The sequence below is a fragment of the Microcaecilia unicolor genome, chromosome 2, assembly GCF_901765095.1.
Source record: "Microcaecilia unicolor chromosome 2, aMicUni1.1, whole genome shotgun sequence".
In the NCBI taxonomy this organism is placed as follows: domain Eukaryota; kingdom Metazoa; phylum Chordata; class Amphibia; order Gymnophiona; family Siphonopidae; genus Microcaecilia; species Microcaecilia unicolor.
In genome coordinates, this window is record NC_044032.1 from 158832860 (window position 1) to 158852556 (window position 19697).

General features: G+C 41.9%; 1 protein-coding gene across 2 annotated transcripts in view; it reads right to left on the reverse strand.

Moving 5' to 3' along the window:
* The window catches only part of LOC115463176 (polypyrimidine tract-binding protein 3-like), a 224109-nt gene that overhangs the window by 13840 nt on the left and 190572 nt on the right, over nt 1–19697 (reverse strand). For both annotated transcript variants that reach the window (XM_030193442.1, XM_030193441.1), the window contains exon 13: nt 15716–15793. In XM_030193442.1, coding sequence (XP_030049302.1) covers nt 15716–15793 — 78 coding nt within the window. The remainder of the gene's footprint in view (nt 1–15715; nt 15794–19697) is intronic.

Consider the following 19697-nt stretch of genomic DNA (forward strand, 5'->3'; position numbering starts at 1 on the left):
TTAAAAGGTATTGATTGGAATCTGCTTGAACTGTCTATTCGTTCACGTAAAACTGTTGCCAAAATAGTACTGGATCAATTTGGCCTCTTGAGGTGAAAGATTTTCTTTCTTGTTTCTGGACCAGATTTTTTGTCCGCCATTGCATGGATATATGTAGTTTAAAGTGGTCTGACCATGGTACTTCTGTCCATTTTATATCTGTTATTGTAAAGGTTTGATCAGAGGAAAATTTGTATGTGAAGAGGTCGAGCGTGTGTCCTTTGATATGTGTTGAGTATTAATCCAGTTGAATTCCCATAGTTTGAGAAAATCCTTACATTCTTGTGTATTCTTTGCATTGAGGTCTTCTAGATGCAAGTTTATATCTCCTAATATAAGAAGATTAGAATTAGACATACAAGCATTTGAGACAAAGTCCATGAGATGTGGCTGGCATTCTTTCCAGTTTCCTGGTGATCTATAAAACAAAATGATGTTTAGATTGCCAAGCAAGGTAGAATGATTAATACTAATTGAGGCAATTTCGAGTTGTGGTGTCATGGATTCAGCTATGGTTGTTACTGTAAGATGGGATTTGTAAATTAATGCAATGCCTCCTCCTCCTCTCTTTCCATTTCTTGGCCAGTGAGTAATTTTGTAGTCTGGAGGGCAGAGATCTAGTAAAACTGGGTCATTGTGACTATGAGGCATATTTTCAAAGCACTTAGCCTTCCAAAGTTCCATAGGTTTCTATGGAACTTTGGAAGGCTAAGTGCTTTGAAAATATGCCTCTCTGAATCCAGGTTTCATTGATAATTAGCAAATCAAGGTTGTCGTCGGTAATCCAATCTGTTAGTATTGTAGCCTTGTTCACAGCTGATCTGGCATTTGTATATCCTATTTGGATTATTTGAAAGGGATCAGTTAGATTGGGGGATATGTTGATTTTTCTTAGTTGGCTGTTAACTAGAAGTGAAGATTTATTATGCCCATTTTTTCCTTTATTTCGATGTTGTTCAAATGAGGTATTAATTCCATTATTTTGGTGGTTGTTATTATTATGGCGAAATGCTTTGTGCTTGGGAGGTTGATAAGATATGTAGATTGTAGGAATGCTGTTAGTTTCCGTTAGGGGGGTGGTAAGCATGTAGCGAATTAGGGTGAGTAGATAAGAGAAGTAAAGTTGAGTGGTATTCATCTTAAATGTTATATCCCTGTAATGTTGGATTGATTGGAAGTCGACAGTGAAGGTGCCCAGAGATGGGTCCTTGAAATTGTTTTCAATGAGTAAAGTTATTAGTTATCAGTCCTTGATAATAGGTGAAGGTGAATTAGGAATAGTTATTCAGATACGTCTCGTGGTTGTCACCAATTATTAGAGTGGAACAGCAGTTTGCTGTATAAGGAACTATGTAAAGGAAGTGGTATACAATGAATAGCAGACAATAAATATGAGTTAGTTAAATATGGTTTCAGCAGGACATAACAGGTGTCACTTCGAGTGAAATAATGCACTTGCAACTAAATAGAAGTCAAAGCAAAGATACATATTCAGGGATAGATTAATATGTACACATCTTACACAATAGGAATAAGAACTATACACTATAACTGCAAGCCCACAATGACAGTGGGAGCCCAGGCCCACAGTGAGAGAGAGATTTCAACAGCTCTGGTAGAAGCAGAGCCTCAGAAGCAAGGTGCCTATTGTGGGAGGTGCTTTCTGGTATCACCAACCGTCTGCCTGGTTTGAAATTATGTTGTGAAAGATGATGGTTGAGGAAAGCCTTCACCCAAGAGCAGGCTACAATAAAGGTTGGAGCTCAGCAGCTCTAATAAAAGTGTTGAACACTGTAAGAACGGGGGCTCAGCAGTACCAATAAATGTGTAGACTGCTGTAAAAGTGGGAGCCCAACAGATCTAAAGTAAATGCAGGCCCACAGTGAGAGTGGGAGCCCAGCAGCTCCGATGGGAACACAGGCCCACAGTGAGAGTGAGATTTCAACAGCTCTGACAGAAGCAGTCTCAGAAGCAAGCTGCCTATTGTGGGAGGTGCTTTCAGGTATCACCAACCGTCTGCCTGGTTTGAAATTATGTTGTGAAAGATGATAGTTGAGGAAAGCCTTCCCCAAAAGCAGGCTACAATAAAGGTTGAAGCTCAGCAGCTCTAATAAATTTTTATTTTTGTTACATTTGTATCCCGCGCTTTCCCACTCATGGCAGGCTCAATGCAGCGGGCAATGGAGGGTTAAGTGACTTGCCCAGAGTCACAAGGAGCTGCCTGTGCCGGGAATCGAACTCAGTTCCTCAGTTCCCCAGGACCAAAGTCCACCACCCTAACCACTAGGCCACTCCTCCACTGCCACTAGGCCACTCCTCCACTTAAATGTGGAGAACACTGTAAAAACAGGGGCTCAGCAGTACCAATAAATGTGTAGACTGCTGTAAAAGTGGGAGCCCAACAGATCTAAAGTAAACGCAGGCCCACAATGAGAGTGGGAGCCCAGCAGCTCCAATGGGAACACAGGCCCACAGTGAGAGTGAGATTTCAATAGCTCTGACAGAAGCAGAGCCTCAGAAGCAAGTTGATATTTCTGCAGTTAGTGTACAAGATGCATGGTAGATGAGTACATATTGAATGTTGATTTGTGGGTGGGGATCCATTTATGATCTTAGGCAAGTCACTTAACCCTCCATTGCCTCAGGTACAAAATTAGATTGTGAGCCCTCCACGGACAGAGAAATACCTACCAGCTTATTTTCAAAATCGGGAGATGGCCGCCCTTCTCTCACGGGCGCCCAAATCGGTATAATCGAAAGCCAATTTTGGGCGCCTCCAACTGTAGTCCATCGCAGGGAACAAAGTTCCCGGAGGTGTGTTGGAAGGGTAGCGAAGGCGGGACAGGGGCGTGCGCCCTCGGCCGATAATGGAAAAAAGAAGGGCGGCCCTAGTGAGAATTTGGTCCACTTTTTTTGGACCCTTTTTTTTTTTAGGTCCAAGTCCCAAAAAAGTGCCCAAACTGCCCAGATGACCACCGGAGGGAATCGGGGATGACCTCCCCTGACTCCCCCAGTGGTCACTAACCCCCTCCCACCAAAAAAAAAAAAAGAACTTTAAAAACATTTTTTTGCCAGCCTCTATGCCAGCCTGAAATGTCATATCCAGCTCTATCAGTGTACCATATGGCATAAACAGGTAAAGCTATAATTATGGTGAAGGGAGCATATAATCCAGACAACTTCTAAGTACTCAGCTTCACTCCAATATTCAACGTAATATTTCTTAAACAAGACTGAAAAAGGCTTTATCTTCCTTATAGGATCATCAGATCAACGTATGTGCTTCCATATTGGCTATAGCTGAGCCATGCAGTTTCAAAGGGGCACACCGCAATCCTCATAAATCCTTTCATTTAAATTTTCTTCATACTAATCTTTCAGAATTTTTCAATTTTTTAACCCATTAAACATCAGTGTTTTTCAATTACAATTTAATATGCACTAATGCACTTAGCTTTATAGGCAGTATTTTTCATGCTTGAGACATAAATCAACCGACATAGATCTACGTTTCACAAACTTGCTGTATCAAGGTCGTCTCCTGTATCCTCATCTCGGCATTTTAAAATACCCAGCTCTATGACAGCAGTATGCAGATTGTAAGCTCTCTGAGCAGGGACTGTCTCTCTTTGTTAAATTGTACAGCGCTGCGTAACCCTAGTAGCGCTCTAGAAATGTTAAGTAGTAGTAGGTCCCTGGAACAGTTATTTATTTGTTACATTTGTATCCCACATTTTCCCACCTATTTGCAGGCTCAATGTGGCTTACATTGTACCGTAGAGGTGGACGCCATCTCCAGTAGAGAAACAAATACAAAGAGTTATTGTGGTTGAATAAGGTTCATGTGTTATAGACACATTGGGGAATCGTAGAGAGGAAGAGTTATGCAGAGTCTATTACAAGCTTTGGTTTCGTTGTGTTGCACGGTTTAGGCACTTAGGCCCAGATGATCAAAAGCAAACACCAGCGCTAGTGGGTGCAGTGCACTTCAGACAGGTGGACCCAGGCCCACCCCCCCCCCCTACCTGTTCCACTTGTGCTGATAAATGGGAGCCCTCCAACCCCCCTCCCAAAACCCACTGCACCCACATCTAGGTGCCCCCCTTCACCCATAAGTGCTATGGTAATGGTGTAGAGTTGTGGGGAGTGGGGTTTTTTGGGGGGATTTGAGGGGCTCAGCACCCAAGGTAAGGGAGCTATGCACCTGGGAGGTATTTTAATGTATTTTTTTTTTATTTTTAAAAGTGCCCCCTAGGGTGCCTGGTTGGTGTCCTGGCATGCGAGGGGGACCAGTGCACTACGAATCCTGGCCCCTCCCACGACCAAAGGGCTTGGATTTGGTCGTTTTTGTGATGGCCGGCTTCGGTTTCCATTATCGCTGAAAACCGATGCCGACCATCTCAAATTCACCCAAATCCTAGGCATTTGGCCGGCACCAACCGTATTATCGAAAGAAAAGATGGCCGCCCACCTTTTTCGATAATACGGTCTGTCCCACCCCTTCGCGCCCCCATCCTCGGAGATGGGCGGCCATGGAGATGGGCGCCCCGTTCGATTATCCCCCTCCTAGTGTACCTGAATGTAACTCACCTTGAGCTACTACTAAAAAAGGTGTAAACTAAATCCAAATAAAATAAATAAATAATTTTAACTTGTCCATATTTTTCTTCTTGGATTCTCTGTTATTATGGAGAGCTTAGAGGGAAAATGATATGATTTTTAGTTTACTTTTGTTATATTTTGTTATTGCATTTTGTTTTGTTTCATTGCTGATGTCAAGATATAAGGATAGTGATAGGAGTGTACTACCGTCCGCCTGGCCAGGACGAACAGACGGATGCGGAAATGTTAAAGGAAATCAGGGACGCAAACAAACTGGGCAACACAATAATAATGGGGGATTTCAATTACCCGCATATAGACTGGGTTAATGTAACATCTGTACACGCAAGGGACATAAGATTTCTTGATGAAATCAAGGACAGCTTCATGGAACAGCTAGTTCAGGAGCCGACAAGAGAAGGAAAAATACTAGACTTAGTCCTTAGTGGTGCTCATGATCTAGTGCAGGGGGTAACGATACGAGGGCCGCTTGATAACAGTGATCATAATATGATCGGTTTTGATATTGGCATTGAAGGAAGTGAAACTAGGAAATCAAGTACACTAGCGTTTAACTATAGAAAAGGTGATTACGACAAAATGAGAAAAATGGTGAAAAAAAGACTGAAAGGAGCAGCTCGCAGAGTAAAAAACTTGCATCAGGCGTGGATGCTGTTTAAAAACACCATCCTGGAGGTTCAGGACAAATATATTCCACGTATTAGAAAAAAGGGAAAAAAGACTAAACGTCAGCCGGCGTGGCTAAACAGTAAGATAAAGGAAATCATTAGAGCCAAAAAACAATCCTTCAGAAAGTGGAGAAGAGAACCAACTGAAAGTAACAGGATAGATCATAAGGAATGCCAAGCCAAATGCAAAGCGGAGATAAGGAGGGCAAAAAAGGACTTTGAGAAGAAATTAGCGTTGGAAGCAAAAATACATAGTAAAAATTTTTTTAGATACATTAAAAGCAGGAAACCGGCCAAAGAGTCGGTTGGGCCGCTGGACGAAAATGGTGTTAAAGGGGCGATCAAGGAGGACAAAGCCGTAGCGGAGAAATTAAATGAATTCTTTGCTTCGGTCTTCACCGAGGAGGATTTGGGGGGGGACACCGGTGCCGGAAAGAATATTTGAAGCGGGGGAGTCGGAGAAACTAAACAAATTCTCTGTAACCTTGGAGGATGTAATGGGTCAGTTCAGCAAGCTGAAGAGTAGTAAATCACCGGGACCTGATGGTATTCATCCCAGAGTATTAATAGAACTAAAAAATGAACTTGCGGAGCTACTGTTAGAAATATGCAATCTGTCCCTAAAATCGAGTGTAGTACCGGAAGACTGGAGGGTAGCCAATGTTACTCCGATTTTTAAGAAGGGTTCCAGAGGAGATCCGGGAAATTATAGACCGGTGAGTCTGAGGTCGGTGCCGGGCAAGATGGTGGAGGCTATTATTAAGAATAAAATTGCAGAGCATATACAAAAACATGGACTGATGAGACAAAGTCAGCACGGATTTAGTGAAGGGAAGTCTTGCCTCACCAATCTAATGCATTTTTTTGAGGGGGTAAGCAAACATGTGGACAATGGGGAGCCGGTTGATATCGTATATCTGGATTTTCAGAAGGCGTTTGACAAAGTGCCGCACGAAAGACTCCTGAAGAAATTGCAGAGTCATGGAATCGGAGGTAGGGTATTATTATGGATTAAGAACTGGTTGAAAGATAGGAAGCAGAGAGTAGGATTGCGTGGCCAGTATTCTCAGTGGAGGAGGGTAGTTAGTGGGGTCCCGCAGGGGTCTGTGCTGGGTCCGTTGCTTTTTAATGTATTTATAAATGACCTAGAGATGGGAATAACTAGTGAGGTAATTAAATTCGCCTATGACACAAAATTATTCAGGGTCGTCAAGTCGCAGGAGGAATGTGAACGATTACAGGAGGACCTTGCGAGACTGGGAGAATGGGCGTGCAAGTGGCAGATGAAGTTCAATGTTGACAAGTGCAAAGTGATGCATGTGGGTAAGAGGAACCCGAATTATAGCTACGTCTTGCAAGGTTCCGCGTTAGGAGTTACGGATCAAGAAAGGGATCTGGGTGTCGTCGTCGATGATACGCTGAAACCTTCTGCTCAGTGTGCTGCTGCGGCTAGGAAAGCGAATAGAATGTTGGGTGTTATTAGGAAGGGTATGGAGTCCAGGTGTGCGGATGTTATAATGCCGTTGTATCGCTCCATGGTGCGACCGCACCTGGAGTATTGTGTTCAGTACTGGTCTCCGTATCTCAAAAAAGATATAGTAGAATTGGAAAAGGTACAGCGAAGGGCGACGAAAATGATAGTGGGGATGGGACGACTTTCCTATGAAGAGAGGCTGAGAAGACTAGGGCTTTTCAGCTTGGAGAAGAGACGGCTGAGGGGAGATATGATAGAAGTGTATAAAATAATGAGTGGAATGGATCGGGTGGATGTGAAGCGACTGTTCACGCTATCCAAAAATACTAGGACTAGAGGGCATGAGTTGAAGCTACAGTGTGGTAAATTTAAAACGAATCGGAGAAAATTTTTCTTCACCCAACGTGTAATTAGACTCTGGAATTCGTTGCCGGAGAACGTGGTACGGGCGGTTAGCTTGACGGAGTTTAAAAAGGGGTTAGATAGATTCCTAAAGGACAAGTCCATAGACCGCTATTAAATGGACTTGGAAAAATTCCGCATTTTTAGGTATAACTTGTCTGGAATGTTTTTACGTTTGGGGAGCGTGCCAGGTGCCCTTGACCTGGATTGGCCACTGTCGGTGACAGGATGCTGGGCTAGATGGACCTTTGGTCTTTCCCAGTATGGCACTACTTATGTACTTATGTACTTACGACTTATATTGAAAATTGCATAAACAGTTAGACATATCCCTAATTACTGATCTTTACTTAATCCATAATCATTTCACTTCAAAAAAATTTGACTTATAATACAGAGCCCATTTATAATACAGTTCAATAGGAACGAGTCTGAAAACAAAATCTGTATCATTCACAAATTTTTCGTCCGAAATTAAAAATATTTCTCAAGTTCATATTTAACTCACTAAACATTCTCCGAGGTCTACCTAGTGGTATTTCTGAAAACCACAGCAAAATGTCTGGGAGCCAATATCACATGGTATCGCACACATATAACAAATCTTGCATTTTTCAAAAACTGCACCAGTTCAATATGTAAAATTTAAAATTATATCCATAGAGTAACAGACTTTTCAAAACACAGGAAAGTCCTTGCCTTGTTTTCTCATTTATGGTCTAGAATTGTGAAAGTGATGAAACAAAATCAATATAACTTGTCATAATTGGATTTATGCTTTAAGGGAAAGATTCGGTGTATGGCCTATATGAAGTCTGAGAAGTTGAGATAACTTATAACCTCTGTATCATCATATTAAAAGAATGGTGTTAACATGGTCCATAATTGGAAGGACCATTCTGGGTCATTACAAATGTTAATGCTGCTCTGTGCAGTGAAGTTACTCACCTGTAGCAGGTGCTCTTCAAGGACAGCAGCCTTAGTATTCTCACATGTGGGTGACATCATCCGATGAACCCTGGTGAGGATGCTGACTAGCTTTAGGAAAATTCTGGCAGTGTTCCACCACGCATGTGCAGGTGCCTTCCCTCCTGACGTGCAAGCGCAGGTACTTCAGTCTTATAGTATAGCTCAAGACAACTCCAAGGAGAGGAGGGAGGGTCTGTGAGAATACCAGGTCTGCTGTACTCAGAGAACATCTGCTACAGGCGAATAACTTTGCTTTTTCCAAGGACAAGTAGGCCCAATGTATCTCACATGTGAAACTTTGAAGCCAATTAACTTGAAACTATATACAAACTAGTTATGAAGGTGCAGCCTGGAACAGAACAAAACCCGGCCTAGGAAGGTGGAGATGGATTCTAGACACCAAACAAATCCTGCAGGACAGTCTAACTGAACCGGCTGTCATGTCTGGTGAACTGCTCAAGACAGTAGTGAGATGTGAATGTGTGAACAGATGACCACATCGCAGCTTTGCAACTCTCCTCAATGGATGCTGATCTCAAGTGGGCTATCAACGTAGCCATGGCTCTGACACTATGAACCGTGGAATGACCCTCAAGAGACAGGCCAGCCTGGGTACAAGTAAAGGAGATGCATCTGCTAGCCAACTGAATAGAGTGCATTTTCTGATGGATACTTCCCATCCTCTCTGGGTCAAAAGAAACAAACAGCTGGGTGGACTGTGCTGCCTTGGAAGAGGGAGGTCTCCTAGGACAGCATCACTCTGGTGAAGTAGGAAGTACTCCTGTAGCCAGGACTTACCCACCAGGGGATGCATTATCCTCTCGCACCGAGGATGTATCTCCAAGAACTTCTGCCCAGGTGGGAAGAGTAAGGACAGCTGTTGTAGTTGGTAATTCGATCATTAGGAATGTAGATAGCTGGGTGGCTGGTGGATGTGAAGATCGCCTGATGACTTGCCTGACTGATACGAAGGTGGCAGACATCACATGTCACCTGACAGGATCTTACATAGTGCTGAGAAGCCAGGTCAAAGCGAAGAAACTGAATGAATTCTTTGCTTCTGTCTTTACGGAAGAAGATGTAAGAGATCTGCCTGTACCGGAAATGGTTTTCAAGGGTGATGATGCAGAGGAACTGAAAGAAATCTCTGTGAACCTGAAAGATATACTGAGCCCAATTGACAAATTAAAGAGTAGTCAATCACCTGGACTGGATGGCATACATCCAAGGGTACTCAAAGAAATCGAGCATGAAATTGCTGATCTGCTGTTAGTAATATGTAACCTGTCATTAAAATTGTCCATAGTACCTGAAGACTGGAGGGTGGTCAATGTGACGCTGATTTTTAAAAAAGGTTTCTAGGGGTGATCCGGGAAATTACAGACCGCTAAGCCTGATGTCTCTGCCAGGCAAAATAGTGGAAACTGTTATAAAGAATAAAATTACAGAACACGTTCACAAACATGGTTTAATGGGCCAGAGTCAGCATGGGTTCAGCCAAGGGAAGTCCTGCTTCACCAATTTGCTTCATTTCTTTGAAGGCGTGAATAAACGTGGTTAAAGATGAGCCGGTTGATGTAGTATATCTAGATATTCAGAAAGCTTTTGATAAAGTTCCTCATGACAGACTCCTAAGAAACTTAACGAGTCATGGGATATGAATTGGTTATTGGACAGAAAATAGAGTAGTATTAAATGGTCATTTCTCTCAGTGGAGGAGGGTGAACAGTAGAGTGCCGAAAGGATCTGTATTGAGACCGGTGCTACTAAACATATTTATAAAAGATATGAAAATCAGAAAAGAGAGGTGATTAAATCTGCAGATGATACAAAATATTCAAGATTGTTAAAACATGTGTTGACTGTGAAATATTGCAGGAAGACATTAGGAAATTGGAGGACTGGGCATCCAAATGGCAGATGAAATTTAATGTGGACAAATGCAAGGTGATGCACATTGGAAAGAATAACCCAAATCATAGTTACCTGACACTAGGGTCCACCTTAGGGGTCAGCGCTCAAGAAAAAGATTTAGGTGGTGTTGTAGATAATATGCTCAAATCTTCTGTTCAGTATGTGGTGGCGGCCAAAAAAGCAAACAGGATTCTAGGAATTATTATGAAAGGGATGATGAATAAGACCAAAAATACTATAATGCCTTTGTATCACTCCATGGTGCGTCTGCACCTTGAGTACTGCGTTCAGTTCTGGTCACCGTATCTCAAAAAATATATAGCGGAATTAGAAAGTTCAAAGAAGAGCGACCAAAATGATAAAACGGATGAACTCCTCTCATGTAAGAAAAGGCTAAAGAGGTTAGGGCTCTTCAGCTTGGAAGAGAGACAGATGAGGGGATATATGATTGAGGTCTACAAAATCCTGAGTGGTGTAGAATGAGTAGAAGTAAATCGATTTTTTACTCATTCCAAATGTACAAAGACTAGGGGATACTCGAGGAAGTTATATGGGAATACTTTTAAAACAAATAGGAGGAAATATTTTTTTCACCCAATGAATAGTTAAGCTCTGGAACTCTTTGCTGGAGGCTGTGGTAACAGCAGTTAAGTGTATCTGGGTTTTAAAAAGGTTTGGACAAATTTTCTGGAAGAAAAAGTTCATAGTCTGCTATTGAGACAGACATGGGGAAGCAACTGCTTGCTCCGGGATTGGTAGCATGGAATGTTGCTAATTGGGTTTCCTGGCTGGGTCACTGTTTAGTAAACAGGATACTGGGCTAGATGGACCATTGGTCTGACCTAGTATGGCTACTCTCATGTTCTTATGAGTGTCTGTGGGCTTCTGCAACTCCAAATAGAAAGCTAAGACTTGCTTGAAATCCAAGATTTGCAGTGCACTTTTGCCAGGATGGGAACAAAGTTTTGTGAAAAATGTTAGCAGAACAACCGACTGGTTAAGATGGAAATCAGACACCACCTTAGGAAGGAACTCAGGGTGGTCTGTTGTGATGGAACTTAGTATACAGTGGATCTACTAGGGCCTGAAATTTACTGACTGTCAGCTGAAGTAACTGCCACCAAAAATACAACCTTCCAGGTCAGATACTTCAGATGACAAAAGCTCCTTTTGAGCCACTGGATTTCTGTCAGTTGGGCGAGAACGACGTTGAGATCCCAAGACATGGTAATAGGTTTGACCAAGGGCTTTCTCAACAGCAAACTCTCATGAATCGAACAGTTAGAGGCTGTACAGAGATAGGCTTACCCCCCACCCCACGTAGATGGTGGGCACTTATTGCACAGAGGTGTACCCTTACAGAGTTGGTTTTCAAACTAGACTCAGAAAGGTGCAGGAGGAATTCAAGCAGTTTTTGTGTAGGGCAAGTAAGAGGATCTAGGGCTTTGCACTCAAACCAGACAGCAAACCTCCTCCATTTAAAAGGATAACATCACTTAGTGGAATCTTTCCTGGAAGCAAGCAAGATTCTAGAGATACCCTCAAGCAGGTTTAAGGACTGAAATTTTACACTCTAAACATCCAGGCCGTGAAAGCCATGGACTGGAGGTTGGGGTGCAGAAGGGACCCCTCGTTCTGCGTGATGAGGGTCAGAAAACACTCCAATCTCCATGATTCTTCAGATATAACTCCAGAAGGAACCAGATCTGTCCCAGCAACAATGGAGCAATTAGATTAATTGTTCCTTGACCTTACTTGAGTTTCAGCAAGGTCTTCTCGATGAGGTTATGCAAACAGGAGATCCTTCCCCCAATGGAGAAGAAAGGCATCTGATGCTAGTCTGCAGTGTGATCTGAGCCTGGAACAAAACTGAGGGACTTTGTTGTTGTGCTGAGTGGAAAAATGATCCACCAAGGGGGTGCCGCAGTCTTGGAAGATCTTTTGGGCTATGCCCATGTTGAAACATCACTCGTGAGGTTACATTACCCTGCTCAGTTTGTCCCCCAGGCTGTTCTCCTTCTAGCCAGGTTCATGGCCTGCAGCACCATCCCATGAAGGATGGCCCACTGCTGGAAGCAGGATACTGGGCTAGACGGACCACTGACCTAACTCAGTATGGCTATTCTTATGTTCGTACCTGCTGCGCTGTGACCTGTTTGCTGCAATAGGAAAGCCCAAGTTTGCACTATATTGAGCAGGGCTCCTATAAATTCTAACTTCTGTATATGTTGCAGTTGGGACTTGGGGTAGTTTATAACAAACCCTAGTAGCTGTAGCACCTGAATCTCTTTTTACACAGACGCTTGTGACCCTTCCTGTGATGTACTCTTGACCAGTCAATCATCCAGGTAGGGAAACACAGACTCCAGTCTGTGTAGTGACGCTGTGACTACTGTGAGGCAATTGGTAAAAAATCTGGGAGCTGAGAGGCCAAAAGGCAGAACAAGATACTAGTAGTGTTTCCCTACTTGAAATCTGAGATACTTCCTGTGACTGGGAAGCACCGAAATGTGGGTACAGGCATCTTTTAATTCCAGAGAGCACAGCCAATCTTGATTCTGAATCATGGGGAGCAAGGAAATCATCCTAAACTGTTCTTTGACCAGGAATTTGTTCAAGGCCATTAGGTCTAGGATAGAATAGTATCCTCCCATCTTTTTGGGCACAAGGAAGTACCTGGAACAGAATCCCTTCCATTCTTCCCCTGGTGGCATGGATTCAACAGCATTGGCCTACAGATGGGCGGAGATTTCCACTGCAAGAACCTGCTTGTGCCGAAAGCTGAGGAATGATGATCCTGGAGGGCAATTTGGTGGTCTGCCACCCAATGCAAAGCATAACGGAGATGGACTATTTGAAGAATCCAATAGTCGGATGTTACAATGGGCTGCTTTTGATGGAAAAAAAACTCAGCCTCCCTGCCACTGGAAAGTCACCTAGGATGGCTACTTGGATTGCAGCTATGCTCTCCTGGATCTAGCCAGAAGCTCGTCCCGTTTCGACTGGAGAGCTAGTTGGGACTTTAGGTTCCTAGGATGACGTGGATGGGACCATTTAGGGCTGGGATTACCAGGATGAATTGGAAGGTGGCAGATACCTACATCTTTGAGAGTAGTAGAGCCTGTGTCTTGACCTAATTGGGAACCTCCTAATAGATGAGGATGCAGCTGGAGGCTGCCAAGAGAGGAACTGAATGATGTCAATGACCTCCTCCACCTTGTCCATAAAAAGATTCTCTCTCCAGTAGGGAACACCCACTAACCTCCTCTTGATCCACTGATTCTAGGTCAGAAACATGTAGCCATGAGAGTCTATGATTTCCCACATCCATGGCAGAGAGTCTGGAAGCAGTGTCAAACATACCATGTGTCCCTGGCCACATATGTCCTGAACTCCAGCTGCTTTCTGGCCAACTAACGAAGCTTGTGACCTGTCCCTGAGGGAGAAAGTCCATGAGACTAAATGCACCGTGAGCCAGGGACTTCAAGTAGATGCTCGAGTACAGCTAAGTCTAGAAACAGGCAATAAACATTGAAACCAGATAAAAGTTTTCTCCCAAACGAGTCCAGAGTTTGAGCCTCCCTACCTATGAATACCAAGGCATAAGTCCTAGAGCTTCTGGCCCACTTGAGAGTGGATTCCACCACAACATTATTGGTTTCATTTATCTTTGAACAGGATTTGTATGCACCTATATTTTAAGAATTCCCAGACTCTCTTTATGGGGCAAAAAATATAGGTTTACCCAGATGTTACAAAACTTACTTGAGAGGTGCTATTAAGGAAGAGATTTGGGTGCTAGTTTTCAATTGAGACATCTGTGTAAATACTGTATTCAATATTCTGGTATCAAATAAGTTTTTCAGTTTCCACAACAGATGGGGATATTTTTGGATTCTAAAAAACTGGTCAACATGTCTTACCATAGTAATGAAGAGAAACAATATTCTTTGGGTTACCTTTTATTGGCCTTTTCTGATGTAAATAGTTTTCCTTAAATTGGCTCCCTTTTCTTTCTCCTCCCCTATCTTCCCTACTGGTCTAAAGTTTCAATTGGTTTATTAGCTATTGTTTTCTTTAATCTTTTTTTTTTAATATCTCCATTCATATTTTTCTTTCCTTATACAATGCTGTATTCTATACATTTAAAATAAAATAAAATATATATTTAAAAAGTTGTAACAAAAAAAATGTATTTGTGCTGACCTGTAAATTGATTGACTGAGGGATACCAGGTAATATTGAGGATCAGTGATTGATTTTTCAGTGATTGGTTTTCTGCACTATGTTAGGAAGCATCTAGGATGCTATGGTTTTCAGAAGTGACAGTAAACTGAAGCCATGAAGAAATTTTTTTAGTGCATTAAATATGAAAATAAATGATATTTTTAGTTTTTGACATTCCATTTTGTGAATGGTTCAGCAGTTGTGCTTCTAGATTTTTCATTATAATCAATTTTTTTATGAAAATAATGATAAGGAGCTGCTTTTAGAAAGGTTTGAAGTAATAAACAAAAATAGAAGTCTAAATAACTGTTTAGAGGTTGATCAGATCAGTGACTTAAGTAACTGCAGTATCTGAAGTTGTGTGGCTATAACACTATTCTAATTTTTTTTCCTTCCTTAAATAAGGTGTTCTCTCAGTTATATGCTCACAATGTAATCATCTTTTACAACTTAATTATAAGCCTTTTGGTGAAAGGCTTTCCTTACTTTTCAAAATTAATAACTCTACCTATCAAAACCTGTTGCTAATTAAGTGTCTCCATTCAGGCATAGAATTTTAATATGGGGAAACCATGTTTTAAAAAAATATTCTCAACAGAAATTATCTAGTGAAAGCACTGAGACTAATCTATTCCTTGAGACATGTTCTTGATCACAACTTTTTGTTCTCTGTTCCATGTCTTTGTAATAAACAGACTCAATTACTGTAATTACATTTATGCTGGCCTAACTTTTTCAAATACTTAATGGTTTTTGCTCATACAGAACTCTGTGATCTTGGGGAAATAAATTAACCTTCCACTGCCTCTTGGTATAAACTTAGGGCCCCTTTTACTAAGCTGCATTAGGTGCTAACTCGCTCCTAACCTAACAAAAAAATGGAGTACCATACAATGTGCTCAGGCAGAGTGTGGGTATTTCTGTGTTAACTGGTTAGCACATGGGTACTGTGTGAGCCTTTACCACCTACCAAATGTAAGGCAGTAAGCGTTCAAGAAGCAAGTTTGAAAAATGGTGCACACTAATGGCCAACAGTGTATGGCTATTAAAGTAAAAAAAACAAAAAACAAAACACAACTAGAAAATTGAGGTTTTTATGGCTGTGGTAACAATGGCTTTAGTGTGCGGGAAAGACCTGCATAAGGGTGCACTAATGCCTATGTGTATCACAGCTTAGTAGAAGTACCCCTTAGATTGTAAGCACTCTAAAGCTAGAGAAATAGGAATGTAATTTGCCTTAAGCTACAACTGAAAAAGGTGTGAGCTAAACCCCAAAATACTATGATTTGATCTCATTTTTTAAAGACAGAATTATATGTAGATGAATGTAGAATTATATAAAGGTACATGTTTTAAAGTTGGCAGACGTGGGCTTGATGGTAGTACGTTGAAAACTTACTGGAAGAATTTAAAAGCTTTCACTGTTGATCCACTGTTTTCAAAAAGTGATTGTAGGTCATTTTCAGTAACTGAAGGCCTAGAGGGAAAAAAGTAAACATGAACACATTCTAATTACATTGCAGCCTGAATAGTTACATAGTACTTTTTAAGAACTGGAAAGCATTACTGCTCACCTGCAACAAATGCTTTCCATAGACAGCAGAACTGATGAGGCACACAAGTGGGTGATGTCATTGCACCTTGCAAGGACAGAACAGCTGTCCTAGCGCTCAGAACTTTAGCAAAAAGTTCCACACATGTGCAGCCCTTACCCCATTTAGCGGCTTCCTCAGCTATAGCTTATTCCAGTGGTTCCCAAACTTGGTCCTAGAGGCCCCACAGCCAGTCAGGTTTTCACGATATCCACAATGAATATTCATTGGAGAGATCTGCCTCCACTGTATGCAAATCTTTCTCATGAATATTCATTGTGAATATCTTGAAAACCTGACTGGATAGGGGACCTCCAGGACCAGGTTTTGGAACCACTGGCTTAATCACTAATGCAACTCTCAAAGTGGTGGGAGAAACTGAGTGCTTAATCAATCCCAACATCTATAAAAAGCAGCTGTTACAGGTGAGCAATAAAGTCTTTCCTTCCATTAACAAGCAAGATTAAGTCAAGCACACAAGTGAGTGATCCCCACTTGTATACTGACCATTTTTCTGATAAGCCTATACATCATAAAGAGTGTGAGAGTTGCAAGACTGTACTGATACACTGGCCAGCTGAGCTCAACCAAATGCTCACCCTTACAGTACTGTGAGGACCAGTTCACAATGAGGTAAAAGCATGAAGTAAGGACATGACGCTGCTTTACAAACAGTATCCAGGGAAGCAGATCTCAGGACAGCCAAGGGAGTAGCAGTCCTGATCTGATTGGATTTTACTTTAATGTTTAGAGAAGCAACACATTGTTTAAAATGAAATAGGATGCAGAACGTTAGCTAACAGGATGCTAATCAAATAAGTTTGTTAGCTGGCATTTGCTTATTTCCGATCTGACGAAGAAGGGCAACCTTCGAAAGCTAATCAAGAAATGTATTAAGTTATGTCCAATAAAAAAAGGTATCATCTTATTTTCTTTTCCATGTTTTATTTTGTTTGATTTCTATTGATAACCTTAGCTGGCATACAAATTGTTGGGATCAAAGGAGACAAATAGCTGCATAGACACTAAAGGCTTCAGATTTTTTGAAGCAGTACATGAGAGATCATTTATAGTCCAGAGTGTGGAAGGCTTTCTTGTGTGAATTCTTACGAGACCTTTGATGAAACTTAGAAGCATTTTTCTTTGTTAAGATTGGAAAGTGTGACCCATTTTGGGTAAAAACTTGGATGAGTTCACTTATTTGTCTAGTCGTGTAATTGCTACTAGAAAGAACACTTTCCAGGTGATATATTTATATGAAGCAGGCTTCATTGGTTCAAAGTTTCTTAAGTGATGTTAGGGATGACTGAGGTCTGATAGCAAAGGAAGCTGCTGTAGTGGTTTCTCACTGTCCTATCATTTCCTTGATTCATGAAATGGCTTATTCATGTCAATGTACTGGAGCAAGGACAGGTTGCATTACATGAGGACGCACTGGGTGCAAGTGGTCAAATGTTTAAAAAAAATGGCTTTTGTTTTGAGAAGGCATAGACTGCTCTGGGTAATCTCTGTCTCACTGCTGGGGTTTAATGAAGATAGGACACTGCAACTGCTAAACTTGTCTTTGGAATGGAAAGAAGATGCTATGGCACAAATTATTATGCTGGTATGGAGATAAACTCATATCTGGAGGATAAGTTAATGATTGGTAGAAGAACAGAAAGATACTGCATAGCAGTGCAAGGTTCCACATTAGGAATCACAGTCCAGTAAAAAGAATCTAGGTGTCATTGTTGATACACTCAAACCTTTTGCTCAGTGTGCAGTGGTGTCTAAGAAAGCAAACAAACTGTTACAAATTAGGAAAGGAATGGAAAACAAAAATAAAAAAAGTTCTGCCTTTTTATCGTTCCATGGTGCAACCACATCTTGAATATTGTATGCAATTCTGATCATCGCATCTCAAAAAACATATAGCAGAATTAGAAAATGTACAGAGAAGAGCAACAAAAACAATACAGGGGATGGGACGACTTCCCTATGAGGAAAGGCTAAAATGGCTAGGGCTCTTCAGTTTGGAGAGCAGACAGCTCAGGGGAGATATGAGAGAGGTCTATAAACTACTGAGTGGAGTAGAACGGGTAGATGTGAATTGTTTGTTTACGCTTTCCAAAAATACTAGGACTAGTGGGGTTATGCAATGAAGCTACTAAGTAGTATATTTAAAACAAACCAGAGAAAGTATTTCTTCATTCAATGTGTAATTAAACTCTGGAATTCATTGCCAGAGAATGTGTTAAAAGCAATTAATTTAGCAGGGTTTAAAAAAGGTTTGGATAATTTCCTAAAAGAAAGGTCCATAAGCCATTATTAAAATGGACTTGAGAAAATCCACTGCTTATTTCTAGGATAAGCAGAATAAAATCTGTTTTACTATTCTGGGATCTTGCCAGGTGCTTTTGACCTGGAGTGGCCACTGTTAGAAACATAATACTGGACTTGGTAGACCTTCAGTTTGTCACAGTATGGCAACGCTTATGTTCTTATGAGTCTGAGGAGGGAGACTAGGTGAGAATACTTTTGAATTACCTTAGCTGCCACAGTGTCAGTGTGCTTGCCTATTTAAAGGAAACTTGAGCCTTTTCTTTTACCATCTAATGGGGGTTTGGGAGCAGCTCCATTCAGTGTTTCTGTCATCCTTACACTGGATGTGGGAGCAGGCTCTGCCCACCAGCCAGACGTCAGACACTATGGGTATAGCGAATGCTACATACAGTGGGGGAAATAAGTATTTGATCCCTTGCTGATTTTGTAAGTTTGCCCACTGACAAAGACATGAGCAGCCCATAATTGAAGGGTAGGTTATTGGTAACAGTGAGAGATAGCACATCACAAATTAAATCCGGAAAATCACATTGTGGAAAGTATATGAATTTATTTGCATTCTGCAGAGGGAAATAAGTATTTGATCCCCCACCAACCAGTAAGAGATCTGGCCCCTACAGACCAGGTAGATGCTCCAAATCAACTCGTTACCTGCATGACAGACAGCTGTCGGCAATGGTCACCTGTATGAAAGACACCTGTCCACAGACTCAGTGAATCAGTCAGACTCTAACCTCTACAAAATGGCCAAGAGCAAGGAGCTGTCTAAGGATGTCAGGGACAAGATCATACACCTGCACAAGGCTGGAATGGGCTACAAAACCATCAGTAAGACGCTGGGCGAGAAGGAGACAACTGTTGGTGCCATAGTAAGAAAATGGAAGAAGTACAAAATGACTGTCAATCGACAAAGATCTGGGGCTCCACGCAAAATCTCACCTCGTGGGGTATCCTTGATCATGAGGAAGGTTAGAAATCAGCCTACAACTACAAGGGGGGAACTTGTCAATGATCTCAAGGCAGCTGGGACCACTGTCACCACGAAAACCATTGGTAACACATTACGACATAACGGATTGCAATCCTGCAGTGCCCGCAAGGTCCCCCTGCTCCGGAAGGCACATGTGACGGCCCGTCTGAAGTTTGCCAGTGAACACCTGGATGATGCCGAGAGTGATTGGGAGAAGGTGCTGTGGTCAGATGAGACAAAAATTGAGCTCTTTGGCATGAACTCAACTCGCCGTGTTTGGAGGAAGAGAAATGCTGCCTATGACCCAAAGAACACCGTCCCCACTGTCAAGCATGGAGGTGGAAATGTTATGTTTTGGGGGTGTTTCTCTGCTAAGGGCACAGGACTACTTCACCGCATCAATGGGAGAATGGATGGGGCCATGTACCGTACAATTCTGAGTGACAACCTCCTTCCCTCCGCCAGGGCCTTAAAAATGGGTCGTGGCTGGGTCT